A 24,922-nucleotide genomic window follows, 5' to 3' on the forward strand; every position below is an offset into this window, starting at 1 on the left:
CTTGCGCTGCAAAATAATTGCCGATTTCTCACGTTGTTTCTGTCTTTAATGGATCCTTAAAAACTTTTCTCAAAGAATAAAAAAAATCTGCCAGTAGAGTGAGAATATTTCAGCCTGTTTCCACTCAAAAGCAACTTGTTTCAAGACTTTTCTAGTAACGCGACTCTTTATTGACACAAGAAGAAAGTGAGTCGGGACGCTGCGCTCGGAAAACACTTCAAACAAGTTGAATCGCTTCCTACAGAAAAGAGAAGAAACTAGACGTTACATCGTAACGATTAAACTCGCTCACGCTAATAAAACTCTCAACATTTCTAGAAATATCTCATAAGCACCAGAAATCTATCTCATGATTCTGAGAAAACTCTGAATTACAAGCGAATGTTCATAATTAACAGAATCCACATCTCGTAGTACCGCGAAAATTCTCACAATTACAAAAAAGTACAAGACAGTTTTGCACAATTACAAGAAAACTGTCACAATTATTAACTACAATAAAACTCAGTTACAAGAAAACCATCTTTACCAACATTAAGAGAAAATTATTTCAATATTACAATAAAATTCTTACAATTCTGAGAAAATTTTCTAAAACTCTCATAGTTGGGAGACAATTATCTCAATTTTTTTCTCATTTGTAACGAAAAACTGTTAAATATTGTATACACTCATAATTACAAGGAAACAATCTGAACATTAAGAGAAAACTATTTAATTACAATAAAATTCTTACAATTCTGAGAAAATTGTCATCATCACAATAAAATGATCTTGTAATTACCAGAAGTATTTCAGAAGTAAACTTAAATATACGCTCATAATTACAAGGAAACAATCTCGACATTGCAATAAAATTCTCATAATTACGATAAAACTCTCACCGTTACAAGAAAAAATATAGAACATTATCTCATAACTACAATAAAATGATCTTGTAATTATGAGAAAACCTGCATAAATTTTCTTATAATTGTGAGATGCGAGAAAAATAAGAAATTTTTATCTTGAAATTTTGAGATATTGAATCATAATTCTGATGTTTTCCTTGGCTGAATGCAGTGTGCTTCCATATCACTGGAACCCGTCTGAGGTTTTCTTGCTGCACTGTGAGATTTTCTCACTTTATTTCAAGAAAATGAGATTTTTAAAGGTTGAAAATTACAGACAGACGTGATGAGAAGATTCTTTTACAGCGTAAAACTTTGAATCAACTTTTGTTCAGGTCGAAACATTTCACCCCCGACTTCACTAAAAATGATTTTGATCAGTGTTTTTTTTTTTTTTTCCGGGCGGTTGTCGTGCGGAGCGGCGCGCCCTCTGTGACGCGGGTTTGAACCCCCGTCGGACGGCCGCACGACGTCCGTCAGCGTCTTCAGTGTCTTACCATGAAAACGATGTCTGATCATTTTGATTTGTGTTTGTTGAACCTGGAGAGGAGCTGCCACCTCCAGGAGTCTGCAGGTGTGTCTGATGCAAACACGCAGACGATTATTGTACAATGAGATTTTGACAGATATTTAACCCTCGGTAAACTGCCTATTTTGTTATAATAAAAGTCTATATTGAACTTTACTTAAGCACTACTACTACGGGAATTATTTTCTTTGCATTGTTAATCATATATGAATAGAAAAGTATAAAGATATTTGAATATGAATATATATTTTTTCTTTTTCTTTGATCACCACCTCCTCTGTCTTTTAATTTTCTTTTTTAAGCATAATAAAAACTTAACAAGAAAACAGGAAGTGGTGCGGCACTCTCCTTCTTCTTCTTCTTCTTCTGGTGATGTTTGCAGACGTTGGATCCTTCAGGTGTTGAAGCTGAGTTCCCTCAGATCCTTTTAAAAGTCTTAATTTAGACTTTCAGAATTTAAAATGTCTTAAAAAGTCTCTTATTTTAATTATGGTGGGTCTTAAATTTCAAGGTGATGCCTGTGTGATAATTTTTCAGTTGGATCTCCACCAGCCGCCACCTGCTCTAACAAAGGTAACAGAGTAACTCGGGCTGAGTATCAGTACTCGATACCTTCAAGGTATCAACAGAAATAACCCAGTACTAAGTTACGATACCTGCATTCGATCCTTTTTGTACCCAGATCTAGAAAAAAAAGACTATTTGATGTTTTTGCTGGCAGCCAATCACTGCAAGGTTTCTTTGATTTAATGCGACATGTGATTGGCTGTGTTGATAATACTTCATTATACAGTTAATTAATAATTATTATAATAATTTGAACACTTGCAAAATGTATTTGTGTTAAAATAACTTGGATGGGAAGGAGTTGTGGCATTTTACACAACTGAATGCTTCCATTCACATGATGGGTATCGAATGAAGTACTCCATTACTATAAGTATCGCTGTAAGGGTACTGGTATTGATACTGGTATCGTAATTATTAAAACGATACCCAGCCTTAGGATTAACTAACAGCAGGACGAAGTTCATTCGACGTGATTTTACATATGATTGTTACATGGATATACAAAAATATCCCCTATTAATATTGTCAAACTGATTTCAAACAAGGTTCTGGCCTAATGTGGATTCATTTTGCTGTGAAAAGGATATTAAATTTTCTCTGTCAAGATCTTTAAAAGGTTTTAAAAAGCACTAAATTTGACTACAAAACCGTGGCTGAAGCTGCAGAAAGTCTGAATCTCAGTCTGCTGGTTGTTTGAACACAAAAATCGAATGTAAACTGTTTGCTTGGGCGAAATTTTGAGGTAAAGTTGCAGAACATGCACCTGGAGTTAAGAATAAACATAATGATTAATTTTGAAAAATGGTCTTTTAGTGATGTGATGCGGTTTTAACTGCAGGGTCAGACTCACTCACCATTAGGCAAGGTTCCCATAAAAGGCTTCAAACAGCTATAGATTTATTATGATGTTTAGATATGAAAAATATTGAATTATGTTACTATTTTAACTCATTTTACCCCCAAAATAACTTACAAAAGGCCCCCAAAGCACTTAAAAAAGTATGTAACTGTATACTTCTACTTCAGAGGAAAACATTGTACTAAAATATTTACCTGACAGATAAATGTTACTGGTTGCTTTTCAGATTCAGATTTTTACTCACAAATACCAACATTCCCAGTTAGAGAGAGGGTGAAAAGGCGGCGTTTGTCTGCGGCCCAAAAATCTCTAAATCTGCCCCTGCTGTCATACCAGCTAAATGAAAGCTGTAACTCATTAAAAAAAAGTGAAAATACTAAAATATCCTGTATGCTGGAGCCTGTTTATGAAAACAATCAAGTCACACCATGATAGTCAGTGTACAAGTTATCTTTCATCATTAAAACAGTTTTACCTCACGATATCTCTCCTGGGCTGAACTGTGAACATTTATCTTCATGTATAAATATACAGATTATAATATGTTTGGAATATGAAAATAAAACAACTGTGTGTGTATTTTGATAGTTGTGATCGGCTGATGGTCGCTGTGTGAACAGCAGAAGGCACGTGAGAGACAAAAGTGTAAATTGCTTTAGCATCTGTAAAATGATTTTAATGTAAAAACTCCTTCAACATCCTTAAGTTGAGCAGCAGCGGAAGAAGTATTCAGATCCATTACTGCAGTAAAAGTACTGATACATCAATGTAAAAATACTCCATTACAAGTAAAAGTCCTGCATGAAAAATCCTACTACAGTAAAAGTACATAAGTATTATGAGCTTGATGTAGTTAAAGTATTGCAGTAAAAGTACATAAGTATTATAAGCTTGATGTAGTTAAAGTATTGCAGTAAAAGTACATAAGTATTATGAGCTGGATGTAGTTAAAGTATTGCAGTAAAAGTACATAAGTATTATGAGCTTGATGTAGTTAAAGTATTGCAGTAAAAGTACATAAGTATTATAAGCTTGATGTAGTTAAAGTATTGCAGTAAAAGTACATAAGTATTATGAGCTGGATGTAGTTAAAGTATTGCAGTAAAAGTACATAAGTATTATGAGCTGGATGTAGTTAAAGTATTGCAGTAAAAGTACATAAGTATTATGAGCTCGATGTAGTTAAAGTATTGCAGTAAAAGTACATAAGTATTATGAGCTCGATGTAGTTAAAGTATTGCAGTAAAAGTACATAAGTATTATGAGCTGGATGTAGTTAAAGTATTGCAGTAAAAGTACATAAGTATTATGAGCTTGATGTAGTTAAAGTATTGCAGTAAAAGTACATAAGTATTATGAGCTTGATGTAGTTCAAGTATTGTAGTAAAAGTACATAAGTATTATGAGCTTGATGTAGTTAAAGTATTGCAGTAAAAGTACATAAGTATTATGAGCGTGATGTAGTTAAAGTATTGCAGTAAAAGTACATAAGTATTATGAGCTTGATGTAGTTAAAGTATTGCAGTAAAAGTACATAAGTATTATGAGCTGGATGTAGTTAAAGTATTGCAGTAAAAGTACATAAGTATTATGAGCTTGATGTAGTTAAAGTATTGCAGTAAAAGTACATAAGTATTATGAGCTTGATGTAGTTCAAGTATTGTAGTAAAAGTACATAAGTATTATGAGCTTGATGTAGTTAAAGTATTGCAGTAAAAGTACATAAGTATTATGAGCTGGATGTAGTTAAAGTATTGCAGTAAAAGTACATAAGTATTATGAGCTTGATGTAGTTAAAGTATTGCAGTAAAAGTACATAAGTATTATGAGCTTGATGTAGTTCAAGTATTGTAGTAAAAGTACATAAGTATTATGAGCTTGATGTAGTTAAAGTATTGCAGTAAAAGTACATAAGTATTATGAGCTGGATGTAGTTAAAGTATTGCAGTAAAAGTACATCAGTATTATGAGCTTGATGTAGTTAAAGTATTGCAGTAAAAGTACATAAGTATTATGAGCTTGATGTAGTTCAAGTATTGTAGTAAAAGTACATAAGTATTATGAGCTTGATGTAGTTAAAGTATTGCAGTAAAAGTACATAAGTATTATGAGCTGGATGTAGTTAAAGTATTGCAGTAAAAGTACATAAGTATTATGAGCTTGATGTAGTTAAAGTATTGCAGTAAAAGTACATAAGTATTATGAGCTGGATGTAGTTAAAGTATTGCAGTAAAAGTACATAAGTATTATGAGCTTGATGTAGTTAAAGTATTGCAGTAAAAGTACATAAGTATTATGAGCTTGATGTAGTTCAAGTATTGCAGTAAAAGTACATAAGTATTATGAGCTTGATGTAGTTAAAGTATTGCAGTAAAAGTAGTGGTTTGGTCCCTCTGACTGATATATTATTATATATGACATCATTAGATTATTAATAGTGAAGCATCAGTGTTAGAGCAGCATGTTACTGTTGTAGCTGCTGGAGGTGGAGCTAGTTTACACTACTTTATATACAGTTAGCTAGTTTCAACTACTTTTTTTGGTTTGTTTGTTTTAACTATCTTATGATCAAAGACCAGAAGTTCCACGTTGATACCAACAGTATCAGAGATGCCAGTCAAGAGCTTGAGGCAGCGGTACAATGTAAGCATTAAGGACTCAGACCAGAATAAGCAACTGAAGGAGGAAACCATCAAAGGCCTTGTTAGTATAGACAAGACCTTACTTACATGTAACTTAAAATGTTGGTGCCTGAGGTTTGGATTGCTTCCCCGTCTGATGAGGTTCCCATCACTAAAGTCGAGGAGCTGGAGAGAACAGTCAGTACATACATGAAGAGACGCCTCAGCAATATCAGCTTGTATGGGAACAGGGCTCAGGAACTGCGTATCACTAGACTTACTGAAGAATACAAATGCTTCGAGGTATGAGATCATATCACTCCCACAACGTCACACTGGACAAAGTAAATTGTGGATATTTGCAAAGACAAAAGCAGTGAAAGGACAGAGCTGCAGGAATCAACATGTAGTATATAATTTCATTTAGGAAGCAAGATATGGAGAAAATCACATGTTGTTGCCGAATGTTAGAAAATTATAACGTTAAAACAACAGATTTATTCCAGATTCATGTCACCAACCGAACCACAGAGGAAATAATCTGGTGCATTCATGTTCTGGTTGATTCAGAGCTGCAACAAATAACTGTTGATTCATTTAAATTCATCTAACATTAAAAATACACCTTTTACTCAAATTTACATTTGTAATTTAACCTGTTTGCTACTAAACTTAAAGAACATTATCAAGTAATATAATTTTTACAACAGTGAGTCATTTCTCTGTTTTTTATCTAATGTATTTGAATTATTGTAATCAATAAAAAGTTTAATTAAGCTGAATATCAGGAGAACTCAATAATATTATGAGCCGGTGAGTCATTTCAGATCCAAAGAACGTGTTGGATCTGAAGAAGCACCAGAAAGCAGAGGTGAGTGGTGTGTTTTAATGAGAAATGAGCTCCATTGTACAAAAACAGGGTGAAACACACAGTATCTCTTTTCAACTGCTCCTCTTCCTGGAATGGTTCAGTGCTTGATAACTCCTCCCTCTTCTTCCTGCTCTCAAACACAACAAGCTCCACCCTGCGCTCATATTTCCTTGTTCCCTCCCCTTCAGATCTACAGTTTGACGATGGGTTTAACCAACATGTAATGTAGTACAAGAGCTGTCAGGCTGCATTTTTTGCAGAAACACATGTTGTTCAGATCAGAGCTCAAACTTGTTTCTCTTCCCAGGAAGTGAAACTCAGACAGGCGTTGCCACTGAGAGCTGAAATGGCGCAAAAAGGAGTTCAGCTGGACAGAGAAACCTTCTCTTGTTCGATCTGTCTGGATCTACTGAAGGATCCGGTGGCTATTCCCTGTGGACACAGCTACTGCATGAACTGTATTAAAGGCTTCTGGGATGAAGAAGATCAGAAGAAGATCTACAGCTGCCCTCAGTGCAGACAGACCTTCACACCGAGGCCTGTCCTGGTGAAAAACACCATGTTTGCAGCTTTAGTGGAGCAGCTGAAGAAGACTGGACTCCAAGCTGCTCCTGCTGATCACTGCTATGCTGGACCTGAAGATGTGGCCTGTGATGTCTGCACTGGGAGGAAGCTAAAAGCCCTCAAGTCCTGTTTGACTTGTCTGATCTCTTACTGTGAGAAACACCTCCAGTTTCATTATGAATCACCTAGATTTAAAAAGCACAAGCTGGTCAACCCCTCAGTGAAGCTCCAGGAGAACATCTGCTCCCGTCATGATGAGGTGATGAAGATATTCTGCCGTACTGATCAGCAGAGTATCTGTTATCTCTGCTCTGTGGATGAACATAAAGGCCACGACACAGTCTCAGCTGCAGCAGAAAGGACTGAGAGGCAGAGAGAGCTTGAGGTGAGTCGACAAAACATCCAGCAGAGAATCCAGGACAGAGAGAAAGATGTGAAGCTGCTTCAACAGGAGGTGGAGGCCGTCAGTCGCTCTGCTGATAAAGCAGTGGAGGACAGTGAGAAGATCTTCACTGAGCTGATCCATCTCATCCAGAAAAGAAGCTCTGATGTGAAGCAGCAGATCAGATCCCAGCAGGAAACTGAAGTGAGTCGAGTCAAAGAGCTTCAGGAGAAGCTGGAGCAGGAGATCACTGAGCTGAAGAGGAAAGACGCTGAACTGAAGCAGCTCTCACACACAGAGGATCACATCCAGTTTCTACACAACTACCCCTCACTGTCACAACTCAGTGCATCTACAGACTCATCCAGCATCAATATCCGTCCTCTGAGATACTTTGAGGATGTGACAGCAGCTGTGTCACAGCTCAGAGATCAACTACAGGACATCCTGAGGGAGAAATGGACAAACATCTCACTGACAGGGACTGAAATGGACGTTTTACTGCCACAACCAGAACCCAAGACCAGAGCTGAGTTCTTAAAATATTCATGTGAAATCACTCTGGATCCAAACACAGCACACATATGGCTGTTATTATCTGAGGGGAACAGAAAAGCAGAACTAACGAGACAACAACAGCCTTATTCTAGTCACCCAGACAGATTCACTGGATGGAGTCAAGTCCTGAGTAGAGAGAGTCTGACTGGACGTTGTTACTGGGAGATGGAGTGGAGAGGGGAAGGAGTTGATGTAGCAGTCGCATACAAGGATATCAGCAGAACAGGAGACTGGAATGAATATGTATTTGGGAACAATGACAAATCTTGGGCATTATATTGTGAGGCTAAACGTTATTCATTTAGGTTCAACAATAACAGAGCTCCCGTCTCAGGTCCTCGTTCCTCCAGAGTAGGAGTGTACCTGGATCACAGAGCAGGTATTCTGTCCTTCTACAGCGTCTCTGAAACCATGACTCTCCTCCACAGAGTCCAGACCACATTCACTCAGCCTCTCTATGCTGGACTTGGTCTTTATTCTTATGGAGACACAGCTGAGTTCTGTAAACTCAAATAGACAGAAGTCATTTCAGACTTCATGTGTCAGATTCTTTGTTGTAATTCTTCATGTTTTTGTCTCCATTGTTTCTGAGAGCTCGTTGCTGTGGTGTTTCTGAACTGCACAGAGATCAGCTGTCAATCAAACTGGGATTATCAACACTTTTTTATTTTTCATTAATTGTATTGTTTTCAGTTTCTTTAAAATTCACTTTTTCCTGTGTGTTTTTATCCATGGAGGCTATCGCTGCTCATGATGACGTCTTTTACCTTCACTGACGTTTCTTCAGATGAAAATATAAACTTCTCTTTGTTCTAAATGTTAGTTTCATGTTTGTATTGATGTGTTTGTGTGCTGTTGTTTCTTAAACAACATATCAGGAACATTTTAGGATTGAGGTTTTCTTTGTTTTTTGTTTTTTTCTTTCTTTAAAATTCACTTCTTCCTGTGTGTTTTTATCCATGGAGGCTATCGCTGCTCATGATGATGTCTTTAACCTTCACTGACACTGAAAACAGCAGAACTTCCTTCATCATAGATATTTTGTTCTCATCACTTTGTAAATTCATAAAGAAATGTACAATCAAACTGTAATTATCATGATAATAATCATTTATTATGTTCTTGTACATAGCTGACATTCTGGGATAAACTAACTTTCAGCTTTCTTCACTAAAGCAGCTTTGTCACTGAGAAAAGAGCAGAGTTTTCTATCACTTGTTGCTTTTAACAAGATTTTCTTTGTGCATTTAGTTGATGAAGTCTTTGTTATACAGGCCTAAAAAACTGGAAAATAGTAAGAATTCATTTGATCGAGTTTGGGTGGGAAGAAGATTTGTTGCGTCCTGACAAACATAAAACAACAGATATTGTGTCGTTGTGAACTTGAGGTCACTTCATTTATTTTTATGTAGATGAAAGTTGAGAATGAGGCTGTCATGTTGGTTCAGTGTTTAGTTCTGTCACCTCACAGAGAGACGGTCCTGGACCCCAATTTATCAAACTGCTAACAGGAACAGTTCGGACTTTAATGAAAGATAAAAGTAAAAATCCTTCACTTTTACTCACAAACATAAGAATAAAACTATTTGTGAAACTTGTTTTGATTTTAAAATGCTGTTAAAGAGGTGTGTTCAGTTGGTTCAGAGTAGATCCTCGATGACTGCAGGACAGAAACTCTGTTCTCTGTCTGATTGGATGAAATATTGTTGGTCATGATCACCTCATCTACCAACAGCAGAACGTCTCAGAGAGGATTTTGTCTCCAATTCAACCAATTTATTTTCATTTTATCCATATTTATATATTTATACATAATAAATATATCAGATTGTTGGTCATTATTCCCAGAGATTTGATGATTTCACACTGTCATGGAAACTTAAAGATGAATTCACAGAGAACAAATTGTCTTTGAGTTTTACTCAAAGACAATAAACAGAGTTCACATTTGCAAATGTGGATCTCCAGGTTTGCTGGGCTGAAAAAGGTACAGTACTGTAGGAAGTTCAGTGTCAGTAGTTGTACATACAGCCGCATGCATCACAATCGTCCCATATTCATCACCCTAATAGGTTTGTTTTAATGAATTCACCATATCTCTAGGGAGTTTCTGGTCTTCTGAGAATTGAGAGTTGAAAGCTGAATCCTAATGTGCCTTTCCTCCTTAAGGACTTTCACTCTCTGCCTCTGTTTAGTGAGAAGTAAAAGTGATGGTGACAAGAGTCCCAAAACTCGCCTTTGATGGTTCCTGTTGGGAACATTTTCACACGGGAAGCAGAGAGCGCAAAGTCTTACAATGTGATTTTGGCTATAAAGGCAGTATAACATAAAGGTATAAGTTTCCATTTCACAAACAAATAAAACTTATAATTAAATATGTTAATGCAGAATAACTCAGCACTGAGTTAAACGTAAGGATGTTTTTAAAAGAACAATGCAGCAGCTGTCGGGTCAATCCATATGTCTGATTGGCTAATCCTTCATGTGATCAGTCATGTGATCACTTGAGTAAAAGTGATTTTTTACACGTTGCTGTGAGTAGGAGTACATCACTTGATAAAAGTGTCTTATTGTTCACACTCAGCCAGAAACTCTTTCACTCTGAAGTTTGTACTGAAGAGTTTTCTTAAGTGTCGTTCAGAGAAGTTTGATGAAGACAAATTTGTAAAGTTTAAATCTAGACTTGATTCAAACTTCTGTTCTGGGTGTAATCTCTCAATCCACAAACTGCTGCTGTGCTGAAGAGTTTTTGTAATTATATTAATTGGCAACAAAGAAATGCATCTAAAACAGTCATGATCAGTTTCCTGACAGCTGTGATTGATCTATTGAACCATCACAGGTAACGTTACTCCACCTTTTCTACTGCAGAAGTCATTCAGTAATCATTTTACTGAAACTCTGCACATATGAGACGCTGAAATCAGTTTAATTGTAATAAACAACATGTTCACTCAAGTTTTAAACCATGAATGAAGTTTTATGTTCTTTCAGTTTTCTCAGTTGTCACTCAACCACTGAAAGTTACAGTTTATACTAAAAAAACCTCATATTTGAGCAACAACAACAAATTAAACAAATGTAGGCTCTATCAAGTCCAGTCATAAAATAATTAACTTATAAACTGAACATATAATTATTTACATCTGGTCTCATGTATTTCTCTGCCAGTCACTCAGATTTCAAGAAGTCAGAGAAATCACAGCCTGTAGCATCAAATCTCACATTCACAAGTTCTGTTTACAACCTGAAAGCTGATGTGAATAATATTTGTAGACTGGAAACTCTTCTCTCCCATCTTTCCCATGTGACCTGAATGCAGCATCAGTGTCACAGGATGTGACTTCTGTCAACAAACTGACACAGTGTGATATTACAGATATTTAAATCTGTCTTTACTGATATTGTCTGAAGCTGTTAAAGGCTCAGTGGAGTTTTTACACGTCTTCCTGCAGCGAACATCACAGCAGGTCAACAACTGAAATCTGAAAACTGAGGCAGGACACAAGAGGGCGCCTTCATCCTGCTAACCAGGGATGTAGTGGAGGTTAAAGCTCCTCCACTCAGTCTGTCTGCAGTTTTACTGTAGAATATGTTTTTAGACTGATTAAAAAACACCATGATAATAAGAATGTATCCTGTCATTCATCATGGTAAATGGTGTCAAACTGCTGTAAATTGGTTGGTTAGTTAGTTAGTTAGTGGAAACATCTTTGGCTTCACCACATTGTGTTAAAAACAACACAGATCAGCTGATGAGGACAAACAGCAGAGAACAGAATCAACAAACAAAATGATTAAAAAAACAATAAATACATTAAAAATAAAATAAATTGTAGACAGCTCGATGTGAAATCCTCAGTAAGCTTTTAAAATACAACACATTGTTAAAGATGAAACCAGTGGTTTCCAACCTTTTTTTGCTTTTGAAGTTTTACAAAAAGCAGTGTGTAGTCGGGGTCTATTTCCCTCTAAACTTCAGTCATAATGCAAGTGGAATATAACATCAAGGGAAGTATTCAAAAGACCTCAAAATGAGATCTTTTGAATGGTAATTATTTTCATTATTGATTAATCTCATGATTATTGTGTCAATTAACTCTTTTTTTTCTTTAAAATATCAGAAAATAGTGATAAATGTCAGTTTCAGAAACTCCAAGTTGACGTCTTCAAATGACTAGTTTGGCATTTTTGGCAATTAGTTAAATAGTGAACCAAGTAAAAAAAAGTTGTAAATATATTCTGTCAATCAATGAATCATTTAAATTCTACTCCAAACTTCAGTAAATGACTTTCCAGCTATGTATCCCAGAGATCACCTGAAACATCTTGTTGATGTCAGAGAATCTTCATTTAAAACTTAAATTCTCCACAAATCAGTATTTCTGCTTGTGTTGTTTAAACTTGAAAACTTTTTCACAGTTAATTCTGTGCAAAATTTAAAACCTTTAGGGCTGATCACCGAAAAGCAGCAAATATTTAAATCTGAGAGGCTGGAACCAGAAAATGTTCTGCAAGTTTGCTTTAAATGTTACTTTAGTTATTAATAGTTTAACATGGCTGCTGATAACTGCTCTCTGTGTTATGACTAATCTTCCTTTAAAACTCTAAATGATTAAGTTGACGTGCTGAATGCGTTTCCATGGAGACGACAGAAACGTAATATGTCAGATTTTCTTAAAAAAGAAAATCTAAGCCAAACATCATGCCTTTCTTTGTTTGTTTCTTTGCTTATTTGATTTTTTGCTTTTTTGTTGTTGTTATTGCTGCTAATGTTCTCTCTCTTGTCTTGTGCTGTGTCATGTGTTTTTTTGTTTGTTTGTTTGTTTGTTTTCATGTTGCTCACTTGTATCGCACTATAAACAATTTTTTTTCAAAAAGAAAAGAAATCTAACATGTCAGAATACAGGCAGGCGCCTGACCCACAATGTATGACACATGATCTCTCCGACAGAGAAGGAAAGTATTTGGTGCGTGTTTAATATGCCGGGTACTTTTGGGACAGAGGGTGGCAACATCTCGTCGAACACCTGGATATATGCCTCTTTGATCCACTTGAATCTTATGTTTGTGACCTCTTTTTGAACTAGGAACTCATAGACATCCTTTGGGCTTTTAAGGTCTTGCCCCCCATGGATATGGTTGTCTGCCATTCGTTTCACTGCTCCCCCAACTCCATCAGGAGCACCTTTCCTATGAGCTCTCTCTGAATAGTTCCACATTATTTGCTTTAGCCCCCCATGTGTAGGGTACATTGCTTAAAAGGCAACAGTTAGCCTTGTTCCTGTATTGAGTGACTGGCCCATCACTGAACACATGAAGCGTGTCAATCTTGTGGCCAGAGTTTTCCATAATATTCTGTACCACTGGTTTGAGGTGGGCCCACACAGCTCATTCGTTGTGGCTGAGAGAGTGGGAGATTGTGGCATAGGATTGTGAGCCTGTGGATGTGTATGCCACTGCTGTATGGATGGTTGCTTGCCTTCGGTTTCCTCTAAAATGAAATGTCTGAATTTCCGTGTGGAGTTTGCAGGCATAATTTTCCAAGAAGTCCATGTGCAGAACCATTTCGTTTTCTTTAACATTTTCTTTAAGATGCTTGAATTTCTAGGCCTGGTGAATCCAGTTGAATTGACTAATGGCAATACCCTCCAACACTTTGTTGAGCTCAGTTTTCCCACTGTATCATTTTCTTGTTTCTTCACCCAGTTTTTGTAGTTTTTGTCTCCTACTACCACATCTTCCTTTCCCCATTGTTCCCATCTGGCCCGATCATCTGGATTATGTGTGGCAAACTGGACCTCGTCAAAGCAGCAGTCAGTGCATGTGCGCTCCACGCATTTCATGTTGTTGGTATTACAGGTGATGCTAGAGAGTAGATCGGAGAGGCTTTTTGAGAGAAGGATACCACGCTGTAATAAGGCATCAATAAGAAGACGCATGTTTTCGTGCTGGTAGCAGGCTCATGTATTGCCATCATTTGCCTTGGCTTCAGTAATGTAAAACGGCTTGTAGCATAGACACTGTCTAGGGGTTGACTCCTTTGTCTAAACCTATCCACTCTTCTTTTTTCAGCTTCAAGTTGCTTCATTAACTTTTCATTTTGCATTTTTAGCTTCCTTAGTCACTTGTGCACAGAATATCTTTTTCGTACTCTTTTGGGTGTACTTTGGTCTCAGGTGGACATCTCTTCGGGTAACTGTGTTGGTGTGCTACATAAAACTGACCCTGCCACTGGGGCTTCGTTGATGTCTTACTGTCACACCGGCCCTTCCACTGGAGCTGGCCTTGCCACTGGGACCTCATTGATCTCCTCATGATCCTGATCTGGTGTAAGATCAAGCACAGCTTGAGTGGCTTTTGCCCTGGCCCTACTACTGGCCCACAGATATCTACTGGGGGAAATGATGAAACCAACCATGACTATTGTGATACAGTGAAACATTCATCATGTCATGAAACCTTTCAATTCTTAGGCTAAAGTAACTTTTGGTGCTTGTCAAATTTACATTCTGTGTCTCTCTCTCAGGATGTTCTCTCTCCTCTGAGGATCTTCATTCAGCCTCTCCCTATACTTCCTGGTTCTTCCCTTGCTTGTCATCTCAGCCTCTCACTTTCAATGTGGATCTCAAACTATCCTTAACAAAACAGAGGTTTGACACTTCTAAGTTAGAGAAAAAGGCAAAACTGGAAAAAAGAAAATGCAAACATCACTACTACAATTAGCTACTAAAGGTTGCCAGGGAAGTTAGGAAGTGGATAGGAAGAAGGGAGGATGGGAGGCGGGAAGAAGTTAGGAGCAAGGGAGGTAAGGAAGGAGGGAAAATTCATAGGGAGGGAGGATTGGGAAGTTTAGGAGGGGGAGGGAGGAAGTGTGAGGGAGGGGGGTTGGGGGGAGGTGAGGAAGGCAATGACAGTCTGAGTTTGACTTCCTTGGAAGTGAAACAAGTTTTATCTCTGTTTCTGCAGTGAATGGAGGCTGACAGTTCTTATGATGCATTGGGTAGGAAGGGAAATATATGGACAGAGTGGAGCTCTGTGTTTTTGAGATTAGAAGAGGGAGTGGTTATTAGAGGTTTATTACTTTCAGGGAGAAGAGCAGTTTTAAAGATATAATCTTTGTTTAACTGTGAGCTTGTTGATGATAGAGCTCATTTCACATTTAGAAACAATGATGACCTCTGCTTTAGGTGGTAAATTATCCTTCGGGATCTTCACTCTTTTAAGAATTCCTGAGTTCTGCTGTAATTCAGTTAACTTTAAGTTTTTATTAATTCAAATACAGTAGATGAACAGAGAAAATAAACACTGCTGTGAATAAATAAATATTCCTGTAATTTAATGGAATATAATGATATTATATTCTCACTCATTTGATCAAATCTTTTAAAATATTTTTCAAATATTTATCAATAAGCTCACAGTTAAACAAACATTATATCTTTAAAACCGCTCTTCTCCCTGAAAGTAATCAACCTCTAATAACCGCTCCCTCTTCTAATCTCACAAACACAGAGCTCCACTCTGTCCATATATTTCCTTACCCACCCAACCCATCATAAGGTGGTGCAAGAGCTGTCAGCCTCCATTCACTGCAGAAACACACGTTGTTCAGATCAGAGCTCAAACTTGTCTAACTTCTAAGGAAGTGAAACTCAGACGGTCATTGCAACTGACAGCTGAAATGGAGCAGAAAGGAGATCAGCTGGACAGAGGAACCTTCTCTTGTTCTATCTGTCTGGATCTACTGAAGGATCCGGTGACTATTCCCTGTGGACACAGCTACTGCATGAACTGTATTAAAGGCTTCTGGGATGGGGAGGATCAGAGGAAGATCTACAGCTGCCCTCAGTGCAGACAGACCTTCACACCGAGGCCTGTCCTGGTGAAAAACACCATGTTAGCATCTTTAGTGGATCAGCTGGAGAAGACTGGACTCCAAGTTGCTCCTGCTGATCACTGCTATGCTGGACCTGAAGATGTGGCCTGTGATGTCTGCACTGGGAGGAAGCTGAAAGCCCTCAAGTCCTGTTTGACTTGTCTGATCTCTTACTGTGAGAAACACCTCCAGCCTCATTATGATGCAGCTCCATTAAAGAAACACAAGCTGGTCGACCCCTCAGAGAAGCTCCAGGAGAACATCTGCTCCTGTCATGATGAGGTGATGAAGATGTTCTGTCGTACTGATCAGCTCTGTATCTGTTATCTCTGCTCTGTGGAGGAACATAAAGGCCATGACACAGTCTCAGCTGCAGCAGAAAGGACTGAGAAGCAGAGAGAGCTCGAGGTGAGTCGACAAAACATCCAGCAGAGAATCCAGTACAGAGAGAAAGATGTGAAGATGCTTCAACAGGAGGTGGAGGCTGTCAGTCGCTCTGCTGATAAAGCAGTGGAGGACAGTGAGAAGATCTTCACTGAGCTGATCTGTCTCATCCAGGAAAGAAGCTCTGATGTGAAGCAGCAGATCAGATCCCAGCAGGAAACTGAAGTGAGTCGAGTCAAAGAGCTTCAGGAGAAGCTGGAGCAGGAGATCACTGAGCTGAAGAGGAAAGACGCTGAACTGAAGGAGCTTTCACACACAGAGGATCACAACCAGTTTCTACACAACTACCCCTCACTGTCACAACTCAGTGCATCTACAGACTCATCCAGCATCAATATCCGTCCTCTGAGGTACTTTGAGGATGTGACAGCAGCTGTGTCAGAGCTCAGAGATCAACTACAGGACATCCTGAGGGAGAAATGGACAAACATCTCACTGACAGTGACTGAAGTGGATGTTTTACTGCCACAGCCAGAACCCAAGACCAGAACTGGATTCTTAAATTATTTATGTGAAATTACTCTGGATCCAAACACAGCACACAGAGAGCTGTTATTATGTGAGGGAAACAGAAAAGCAGAACGAATGAGTCAACCAAGGTCTTATTCTCGTCACCCAGACAGATTTACTGGATATCGTCAAGTCCTGAGTAGAGAGAGTCTGACTGGACGTTGTTACTGGGAAGTGGACTGGAAAGGGAGAGGAGTTGGTGTAACAGTCGCATACAAGGATATCAGCAGAGCAGGGAGATCATATGAATGTGAATTTGGATACAATTACAAATCTTGGGCATTACGTTATGACAATAACATTTATACATTTTGGTTCAACAATATCTCAACTCCCGTCTCAGGTCCTCAGTCCTCCAGAGTAGGAGTGTACCTGGATCACAGAGCAGGTATTTTGTCCTTCTACAGCGTCTCTGAAACCATGACTCTCCTCCACAGAGTCCAGACCACATTCACTCAGCCTCTCTATGCTGGACTTCATCTTTGTTATATTGGAGGCACAGCTGAGTTGTGTAAACTCAAATAGACAGAAGTCATTTCAGACTTCATGTGTCAGATTCTGTTGTAATTCTTCATGTTTTTGTCTCCATTGTTTCTGAGAGCTCGTTGCTGTGGTGTTTCTGAACTAAACAGAGATCAGCTGTCAATCAAACTGGGATCATCAACTTTTCATTTGTTGTTCTGTTGATATTTTGAGTTTCTTTAAAATTCACTTTTTCGCATGTGTTTTTATCCATGGAGGCTATCACTGCTCATGATGACGTCTTTTACCTTCACTGACGTTTCTTCAGATGAAAATGTGAACTTTGTTATAAATGTTAGTTTCATGTTTGTATTTGTGTGCTGTTTCTCTTCCATTTCAGTGTCTTAAACAGAAAAAACAGCAGAACTTCCTTCATCATAGATATTTTGTTCTCACCACTTTGTAAATTCATAAAGAAATGTACAATCAAACTGTAATTATCATGATAATAATCAAGGAGGAGATCATTATTTTTTGTGCATAGCTGACATTCTGAGTTAAACTATCTGTGGTTGAAGTGAATCTGTACATGAAATCATTGAACAAGAGTCATTTAACAGACTTAACCGATTGGACGTGTGAACAATCTGAAGCTTTACATAATCAATAAAGATTTTTTTCAACAATGAGCAAAGTATTTTCTTCTGTCTTCATCTCAGGATCTCATTCAAAGCTTCTGGAGAAAATGTGAAACTAAAATGAGAGTTTATTTGAGGCAGTTTTCCTCCTGAAACACCACAAAGTACAGAGTTCATGTTCAGAGCAGACAAACGTTTGTCAGTCAGTCTCTGTACTTTCAGCTTTCTTCACTAAAGCAGTTTTGTCACAGAGAAAAGTTTTCTAAAGTTTTCTATCAATTGTTGCTTTTAACAAACAAGATTTTCTTTGTGCATTTAGTTGATAAAGTCTTTGTTATACAGGCTTAAAAATAGTAAGAATTCAATTGATCGAGTTTGGGTGTGAAGTTTTGTTAAAACAACAGATATTGTGTCGTTGTGAACTTGAGGTCATTTCATTTATTTTTATGTAGATTCTCATGAAGATGAAACTTCAGAATGAGGCTGTCATGTTGGTTCAGTGTTTAGCTCTGTGACTTCACAGAGCGACGGTCCTTACTTATTACCACAGTTATTTCTCTCAACTACTGTCCAGGGACTTGAGGCTACTTGTATTTTCAATGTAATTATCGTAATACCATTGCTCTTATTATTATAAATGTAATTTGGCAATTAATTCATTTTTAATGTCAACATTACTTCAAATTTCCTGCAAAATCTATTTGTGTACTTTAACTTATCCTTATTTTTTGTCTTTTATATTATTTATGTGTAGGAATTTGTGCACTCAAATAGCTTTATGATTTTATGGGGTAATTATGAGTTATTATAGTGCACAACTCCAACATGAAATTATTCGTCCAGTGACATAACTCATATTAGAGTAGGTATAATAGTAGGGAAATAGTCCTCCTTGTTGGCCACACAAGAGAGGTCAATTAGAATTAGAATTGTTTTTAATCTTAATTATAATTTTGCGAGGGTATAAGCAGCAGCCTTAACAAAACAGCCTAGAGTCTCAGATAAGACACTGTTTTAAAGTTTCAGTCTGTCCGCCCAGAAGGTGCATCCTGGTCAGTCCCAGGGGTTGCAGAGTTCTGGGGGAGCAGAGTCAGTCCCCTCCTGTTCATGGACAGGCAGGTTCAACTCCAGAATATGGTTACTCCATTAATCAAAGTATTTACAATTTAACAATTGCATGATTCCTAATTTTGCATTTTTGATAGCAGCTTTAGTGTTCTGAAAGTGAACCAAGCAGAATGATACTAAACATGATGTGTTATCAAGGATGATGGAATTAAGTTTGTGGTACATTTCTTGGCTTAAAGGCAGTGGAAAAAAGGTCTTACTAAAGCACATAACAACACACATATGATATGCACACATCTATCAACCAACAACTTACAATATTAATTGTGTTTAGACAAGTCTATATTTTAGAGTTTGTGTGTGCGTGTGTGAGTGTGTCCACATGTTTGATGTGGAGAGTTCTGTTTGCCACTGGAGCATGGTATATTGTGCAGCATGTCTTGTGCCTTATGCTGGTTTGCCCAGTGACCAGTTTCTTGGTTGGTCATTCAAGTCCTGAAAATCAAAATCCACAGTGAGATTAAAGTTGGTGCCAGCTCGTCTCTGTGTGTAACTGACTTTTAGAGGTGAGTTATGATAACCAATGGTGGGGGTCTTTTATCCAGATGGTACTATCAGTTCACACTGGGAAGTGAGTTGGTCTTCCCATCTTGCTGGCTCTTGTAGTTTGAAGGATCCAAGACGGTTTGGGTCAGTGGTCTTGTCTGGGTGTCTTGTTTTTGTTTGGAGCTGTAAGATGACTGCTTTTGCCTGTGACTTGATGCAGGTGGTGATCTTGAAGGCTTATTACAAGAAAGCAATTACAAAAAACACGAGACAATTTTCACAATTACAAAAAAACCATGTCAACTTTAGGAGAAAACTAGTTCAATATTACATAAAGTTCTTATAATAAAATTGTCATTATCACAATAAAAATATCTTGTAATTACAATAACTATTTCATCATTATTATAACTAATGAAATTATGTATTTATTTTTCTGCCAATCTGCTGTTCCATCTCCAGTACAGTAAGTGGCGGTAATGACCCTATAAGCTGGTTTGCCAACCGCCATTAAAACTCTAAGAAGAAGAAGAAGGATCGTTCATCCTCCGGTCCAGCTGGTGGCGCTGAAGCACCGATAAACCGGGTCTGTAACCGCGGAAGTCTGGAGCAACTTTTAGTTTAACTGGTCTGATTGTGAGTAATAAACTTACTGTTTCTAATTAGTATTAGTTAATTAAATTATACCGTTGGGCTACATGTTGTCATAACACATCGTAAACTTGGCGGCAGAGCCAGTAATTCAATGCTAGCAAACTAAAGGCTAACGTTAGCTTAGCTGCAAAGGTCCGGTTAATTCTACCGTGAAATGTGAATAGCTAATTTAACACGACTTTGTGAAGTTTAACCCGTCACTCCCGAGCTCCTGATGTCAATTCTAGCTTCGTTTGACCTTTTTTTAAAGATGTTTCTTGAGATACACAGTTTCAGTTTGGTCGTGAAGAAGTGCAAACCAGACTCCATTCAAAAAACTGCAATTAAAACGGTTTTCGGCATCTGCAATGATACACGAGTCTCTATATACAAACAGGGTTTACTGCTAAATTAACCCCCTGCTTTATGCTCTTTCTGTCTGCATTTCTGTCCCGAATCCGAGAGAAGGTTTTTAATGATTAGTAAAAGCAATATGTAGTTATATTGGTGCAGTCACGTTTGTTATTTTGGTCAACAAAGCAGAACATTTATTGATTTCTGGGTGGAATTTGGTTTGGACATCATCTGTTGTGTGATTTGTTTGTCAGTCTTTGCTGTAAATCATGATGCTTGTTCAAAATGTTTTTTTACAATAATTATTTGCTAATGTTTTCAATCCCGAGAACACTTTGGTACCAGAAAGAAGATGTGATCAGTGTTTTTAAATGAGAAATGAGCTCAATTGTATAAAAGGGTGAAACACAACAAGCTCCACTCTGTGCTCATGTTTCCTTGTTCTCTCTCCTCAGATCTCCTGTTTGAAGATGGATGTAACCAACATGTAATGTAGAACAAGAGCTGTCAGCCTCCATTCACTGCAGAAACACATGTTCAGATCAGAGCTCAAACTTGTTCAGCTTCTAAAGAAGTGAAACTCAGACATGTGTTGCCACTGAGAGCTGAAATGGAGCAGAAAGGAGTTCAGCTGGACAGAGAAACCTTTTCTTGTTCGATCTGTCTGGATCTACTGAAGGATCCGGTGACTATTCCCTGTGGACACAGCTACTGCATGAGCTGTATTAAAACACACTGGGATGGAGAGGATCAGAGGAAGATCTACAGCTGCCCTCAGTGCAGACAGACCTTCACACCGAGGCCTGTCCTGGTGAAAAACACCATGTTAGCAGATTTAGTGGAGCAGCTGAAGAAGACTGGATTCCAAGCTGCTCCTGCTGATCACTGCTATGCTGGACCTGAAGATGTGGCCTGTGATGTCTGCACTGGGAGGAAGCGGAAAGCCCTCAAGTCCTGTCTGACTTGTCCAGCTTCTTACTGTGAGAATCACCTCCAGCCTCATTATGATGCACCTCCATTAAAGAAGCACAAGCTGGTCGACCCCTCGGAGAAGCTCCAGGAGAACATCTGCTCTCGTCATGATGAGGTGATGAAGATGTTCTGTCGTACTGATCAGCAGATTATCTGTTATCTCTGCCCTGTGGAGGAACATAAAGGACACGACACAGTCTCAGCTGCAGTAGAAAGGACTGAGAGGCAGAGAGAGCTCGAGGTGAGTCGACAAAACATCCAGCAGAGAATCCAGGACAGAGAGAAAGATGTGAAGATGCTTCAACAGGAGGTGAAGACCATCAATCGCTCTGCTGATAAAGCACTGGAGGACAGTGAGAAGATCTTCACTGAGCTGATCCGTCTCATCCAGAAAAGAAGCTCTGATGTGAAGCAGCAGATCAGATCCCAGCAGGAAACTGAAGTGAGGCGAGTCAAAGAGCTTCAGGAGAAGCTGGAGCAGGAGATCACTGAGCTGAAGAGGAAAGACACTGAACTGAAGCAGTTCTCACACACAGAGGATCACAACCAGTTTCTACACAACTACCCCTCACTGTCACAACTCAGTGAACCTACAGACTCATCCAGCATCAATATCCGTCCTCTGAGATACTTTGAGGATGTGACAGCAGCTGTGTCAGAGCTCAGAGATCAACTACAGGACATCCTGAGGGACAAATGGACAAACATCTCACTGACAGTGACAGAAATGGACGTTTTACTGTCAGAACCAGAACCCAAGACCAGAGCTGAGTTCTTAAAATATTCATGTGAAATCACTCTGGATCCAAACACAGCAAACACACTGCTGTTATTATCTGAGGGGAACAGAAAAGCAGAACTAATGAGACAACAACAGTCTTATTCTAGTCACCCAGAAAGATTCACTGGATGTTATCAGGTCCTGAGTAGAGAGAGTCTGACTGGACGTTGTTACTGGGAGGTGGAGTGGAGAGGGGAAGGAGTTGAAGTAGCAGTCACATACAAGAATATCAGCAGAGACGGAGGCTCGTGTGAATGTGGATTTGGAGGCAATGACAAATCCTGGATGTTATGTTGTGACACTGACAGTTATGAGTCTTGGTTCAACAGTATCAGAACTCTTGTCTCAGGTCCTCAGTCCTCCAGAATAGGAGTGTACCTGGATCACAGAGCAGGTATTCTGTCCTTCTACAGCGTCTCTGAAACCATGACTCTCCTCCACAGAGTCCAGACCACATTCACTCAGCCTCTCTATGCTGGACTTGGGCTTAATTTTTATAGAGACACAGCTGAGTTGTGTAAACTCAAATAGACAGAAGTCATTTCAGACTTCATGTGTCAGATTCTGTTGTAATTTTTCATGTTTGTGTCTCAATTGTTTCTGAAAGCTCGTTGCTGTGGTGTTTCTGAACTAAACAGAGATCAGCTGTCAATCAAACTGGGATTGTCAACACTTTTTTAGTTTCTGTTGATGTTTTGAGTTTCTGTAAATGTTACATTTTCCTGTGTTTTTATCTGTAACTTTATAAATGTCTTATTTTTAACACAGCCAAAAACTCTGAAATTTTTATTGAAAGCTTTCTTTCTTTCAGTTTGATTCAGATCGTAATAAACATCAGAAGGAAACAACATGTTCACTCAAGTTTTAAACCATGAAGACGCCATAATAGATGTTTGGTGAAGACTAATGTTGTTTCAAAGTTTTCTCAGTTGTCATTCAACCACTGAAAGTTACAGTTTATACTAAAAAACTCAAATTTGAGCAACAACAACAAATTAAATATGTGTAGACTCTATCAAGTCCTTGGACTACATCAATACATTTTTATATTTTACAAGAAACGTTACAAAAGATGAAGCTTCTTGCTGAGCACACTTTAACTTGTATAAATGGTTTGATAAGAAACACAGATGAAAATGTATTGAAGTAAAATTGATCAGGCTTTTAGTACAATTATGTGTTCTGTTCGTGTTTTCAACAGCTGCCGTCACTAAAAGCAACCACCAGGTAACACAGTCGCTTACTAAACTGAAACACTGGTTGATGTTTCCAGATGTAACTTGAGATTGTTACCTGACGCTGGCTGCAGGGAGGCGGGCTGTGGATGCCATGGATGTATTACAAAAGCCGGATAGGAAGCTGCTGCTCAGTCTTTGCATTTTTCCCAGTCATTTGCGGTACTGCAGCAAAACAAAAAAAATCCCCTGCGGCCCATCAATGGAAGTTTTATTTTTGTAAAACTTTCCTTGAACTGAGAAAAACAATTTTAAAATCTGTGATGTCATCACAGTGTAAAGTCTATGGGCAGAGCGGGAACTCGCGGGCGGGACTAGCAGGAGAAACACTACTGTGCATATTCAGTGGGCTACACAATGCGTAAGCTAGAAATGTTTTCAGGTGAATGCGGCCACCTCTGGTTCATCAGGACTCTTGTGTCTCTGTCTGTCAGCCTGATAGGACACCGACAGATTACCGTTAGTCATTTATCTACTGGACATTCAACCATTTTTCTGTTAACGTTTAAATTAGCATTAGCCACCTAGCAACGAACGGCTAACAACAGACCGAGCCTCCGGAAGCGTTAAACTGTCCTACAACGCGAACATTCGGTGTGCGAGGATAAAGACGCCGACATGGACGCATAAATTAACTCTCCTTATGCGTTTATAAATGTCTTTCTAATAGCCTGAACTCAGTGGAAACGGGTTCAACTGAATAACTGCGTGAGCAAGATGTCAGCAGTTAGCGGGAAGAATTTACTGTATCCTAGCAACGGATCACACAATGCATCATGGGAATGCACCTGTGTAGTGTCTTTTCAAAAATAAAGCAATTCCATGTTTATGGGAAAACAACAACAACAAAAAAGCAATATAACAAATACATAAATGAATGCAAACTTTACACACATGAAACACGCTATATTGGGGTCATTTAAACTCAGCCTTAATGATTAATTTGATTTAATTTTAATTAAATTTGTTCTCAAACTTTTTCACCTCAAGGACTAAACTGACACAAATCAGACCACGGACCCCCATCTGATAAGATTTTTGCTTTTAGATTTAGTTTTATTACAGAAAGTGTGTGAAACCCATGACCAAAATAGTCAAACATTCTGTCATCATGTTACTTATGGATGGAATTATAGTGAAAATAAATTATTCCCCTTCTGCTGGGGACCCCCTGGAACAACTTCAAGAACCCCTGGGGGTCCTTGGACCCCACTTTGAGAACCACTGAGTTACTGCATTAAAATTATTTTCAGGTTGTGGGTAAGTGAAATAATATATAAAACATAAACAAAATAGCCTCAATCTGAACTCATTGCATCTTACAACAGAATCAGTTTTATTAGCCAAGTATGCAGCATATAACACATGCACTGTTCTCCTTTTATTCACGTCATAATTTATCATTTCTATTTGCAGACAGTGATCAGGTGAATTTAGTATGAAAAACTGACATTCAATAGCCTGTTTGATCACAACTTTTGAAGACTCTATATAGCATATATAATAAATTTACCAAAAAAGCTTTATATTAATATAGCATATATGTTAAAAGTTTA

The 24,922-nt window shown here is 38.2% G+C and overlaps 2 protein-coding genes across 2 annotated transcripts; both read left to right on the top strand.

The window, feature by feature from the left end:
• Positions 1 to 5,341: 5,341 nt before the first annotated feature.
• Positions 5,342 to 17,262, top strand: LOC122994056. Its single transcript, XM_044368593.1, has 2 exons — positions 5,342 to 8,350; positions 15,360 to 17,262. Exons 1-2 carry the CDS (start codon positions 6,687 to 6,689, stop codon positions 17,200 to 17,202), a joined length of 3,507 nt encoding a protein of 1,168 aa, XP_044224528.1. The 5' UTR covers positions 5,342 to 6,686; the 3' UTR covers positions 17,203 to 17,262.
• A 2,567-nt stretch (positions 17,263 to 19,829) lies between these two features.
• On the top strand, positions 19,830 to 22,715 carry LOC122993968 (tripartite motif-containing protein 16-like). The gene is made up of 2 exons (XM_044368462.1): positions 19,830 to 20,027; positions 20,834 to 22,715. The coding sequence occupies exon 2, from the start codon at positions 20,989 to 20,991 to the stop codon at positions 22,660 to 22,662; it is 1,674 nt and encodes a 557-aa protein (XP_044224397.1). The 5' UTR covers positions 19,830 to 20,027; positions 20,834 to 20,988; the 3' UTR covers positions 22,663 to 22,715.
• The last annotated feature ends 2,207 nt before the right edge of the window (positions 22,716 to 24,922 follow it).

The sequence above is a fragment of the Thunnus albacares genome, chromosome 12 (assembly GCF_914725855.1).
Source record: "Thunnus albacares chromosome 12, fThuAlb1.1, whole genome shotgun sequence".
In the NCBI taxonomy this organism is placed as follows: Eukaryota; Metazoa; Chordata; class Actinopteri; order Scombriformes; family Scombridae; genus Thunnus; species Thunnus albacares.

Bases quoted from the DNA above. Each gene is read 5' to 3' on its own strand.
- LOC122994056 (XM_044368593.1), top strand. From the start codon at position 6,687: ATGGCGCAAAAAGGAGTTCAGCTGGACAGAGAAACCTTCTCTTGTTCG. The intron at 8,351-15,359 runs ACTCAAATAGAC...TCACAAACACAG, and splicing joins GACACAGCTGAGTTCTGTAA to AGCTCCACTCTGTCCATATA.
- LOC122993968 (XM_044368462.1), top strand. From the start codon at position 20,989: ATGGAGCAGAAAGGAGTTCAGCTGGACAGAGAAACCTTTTCTTGTTCG.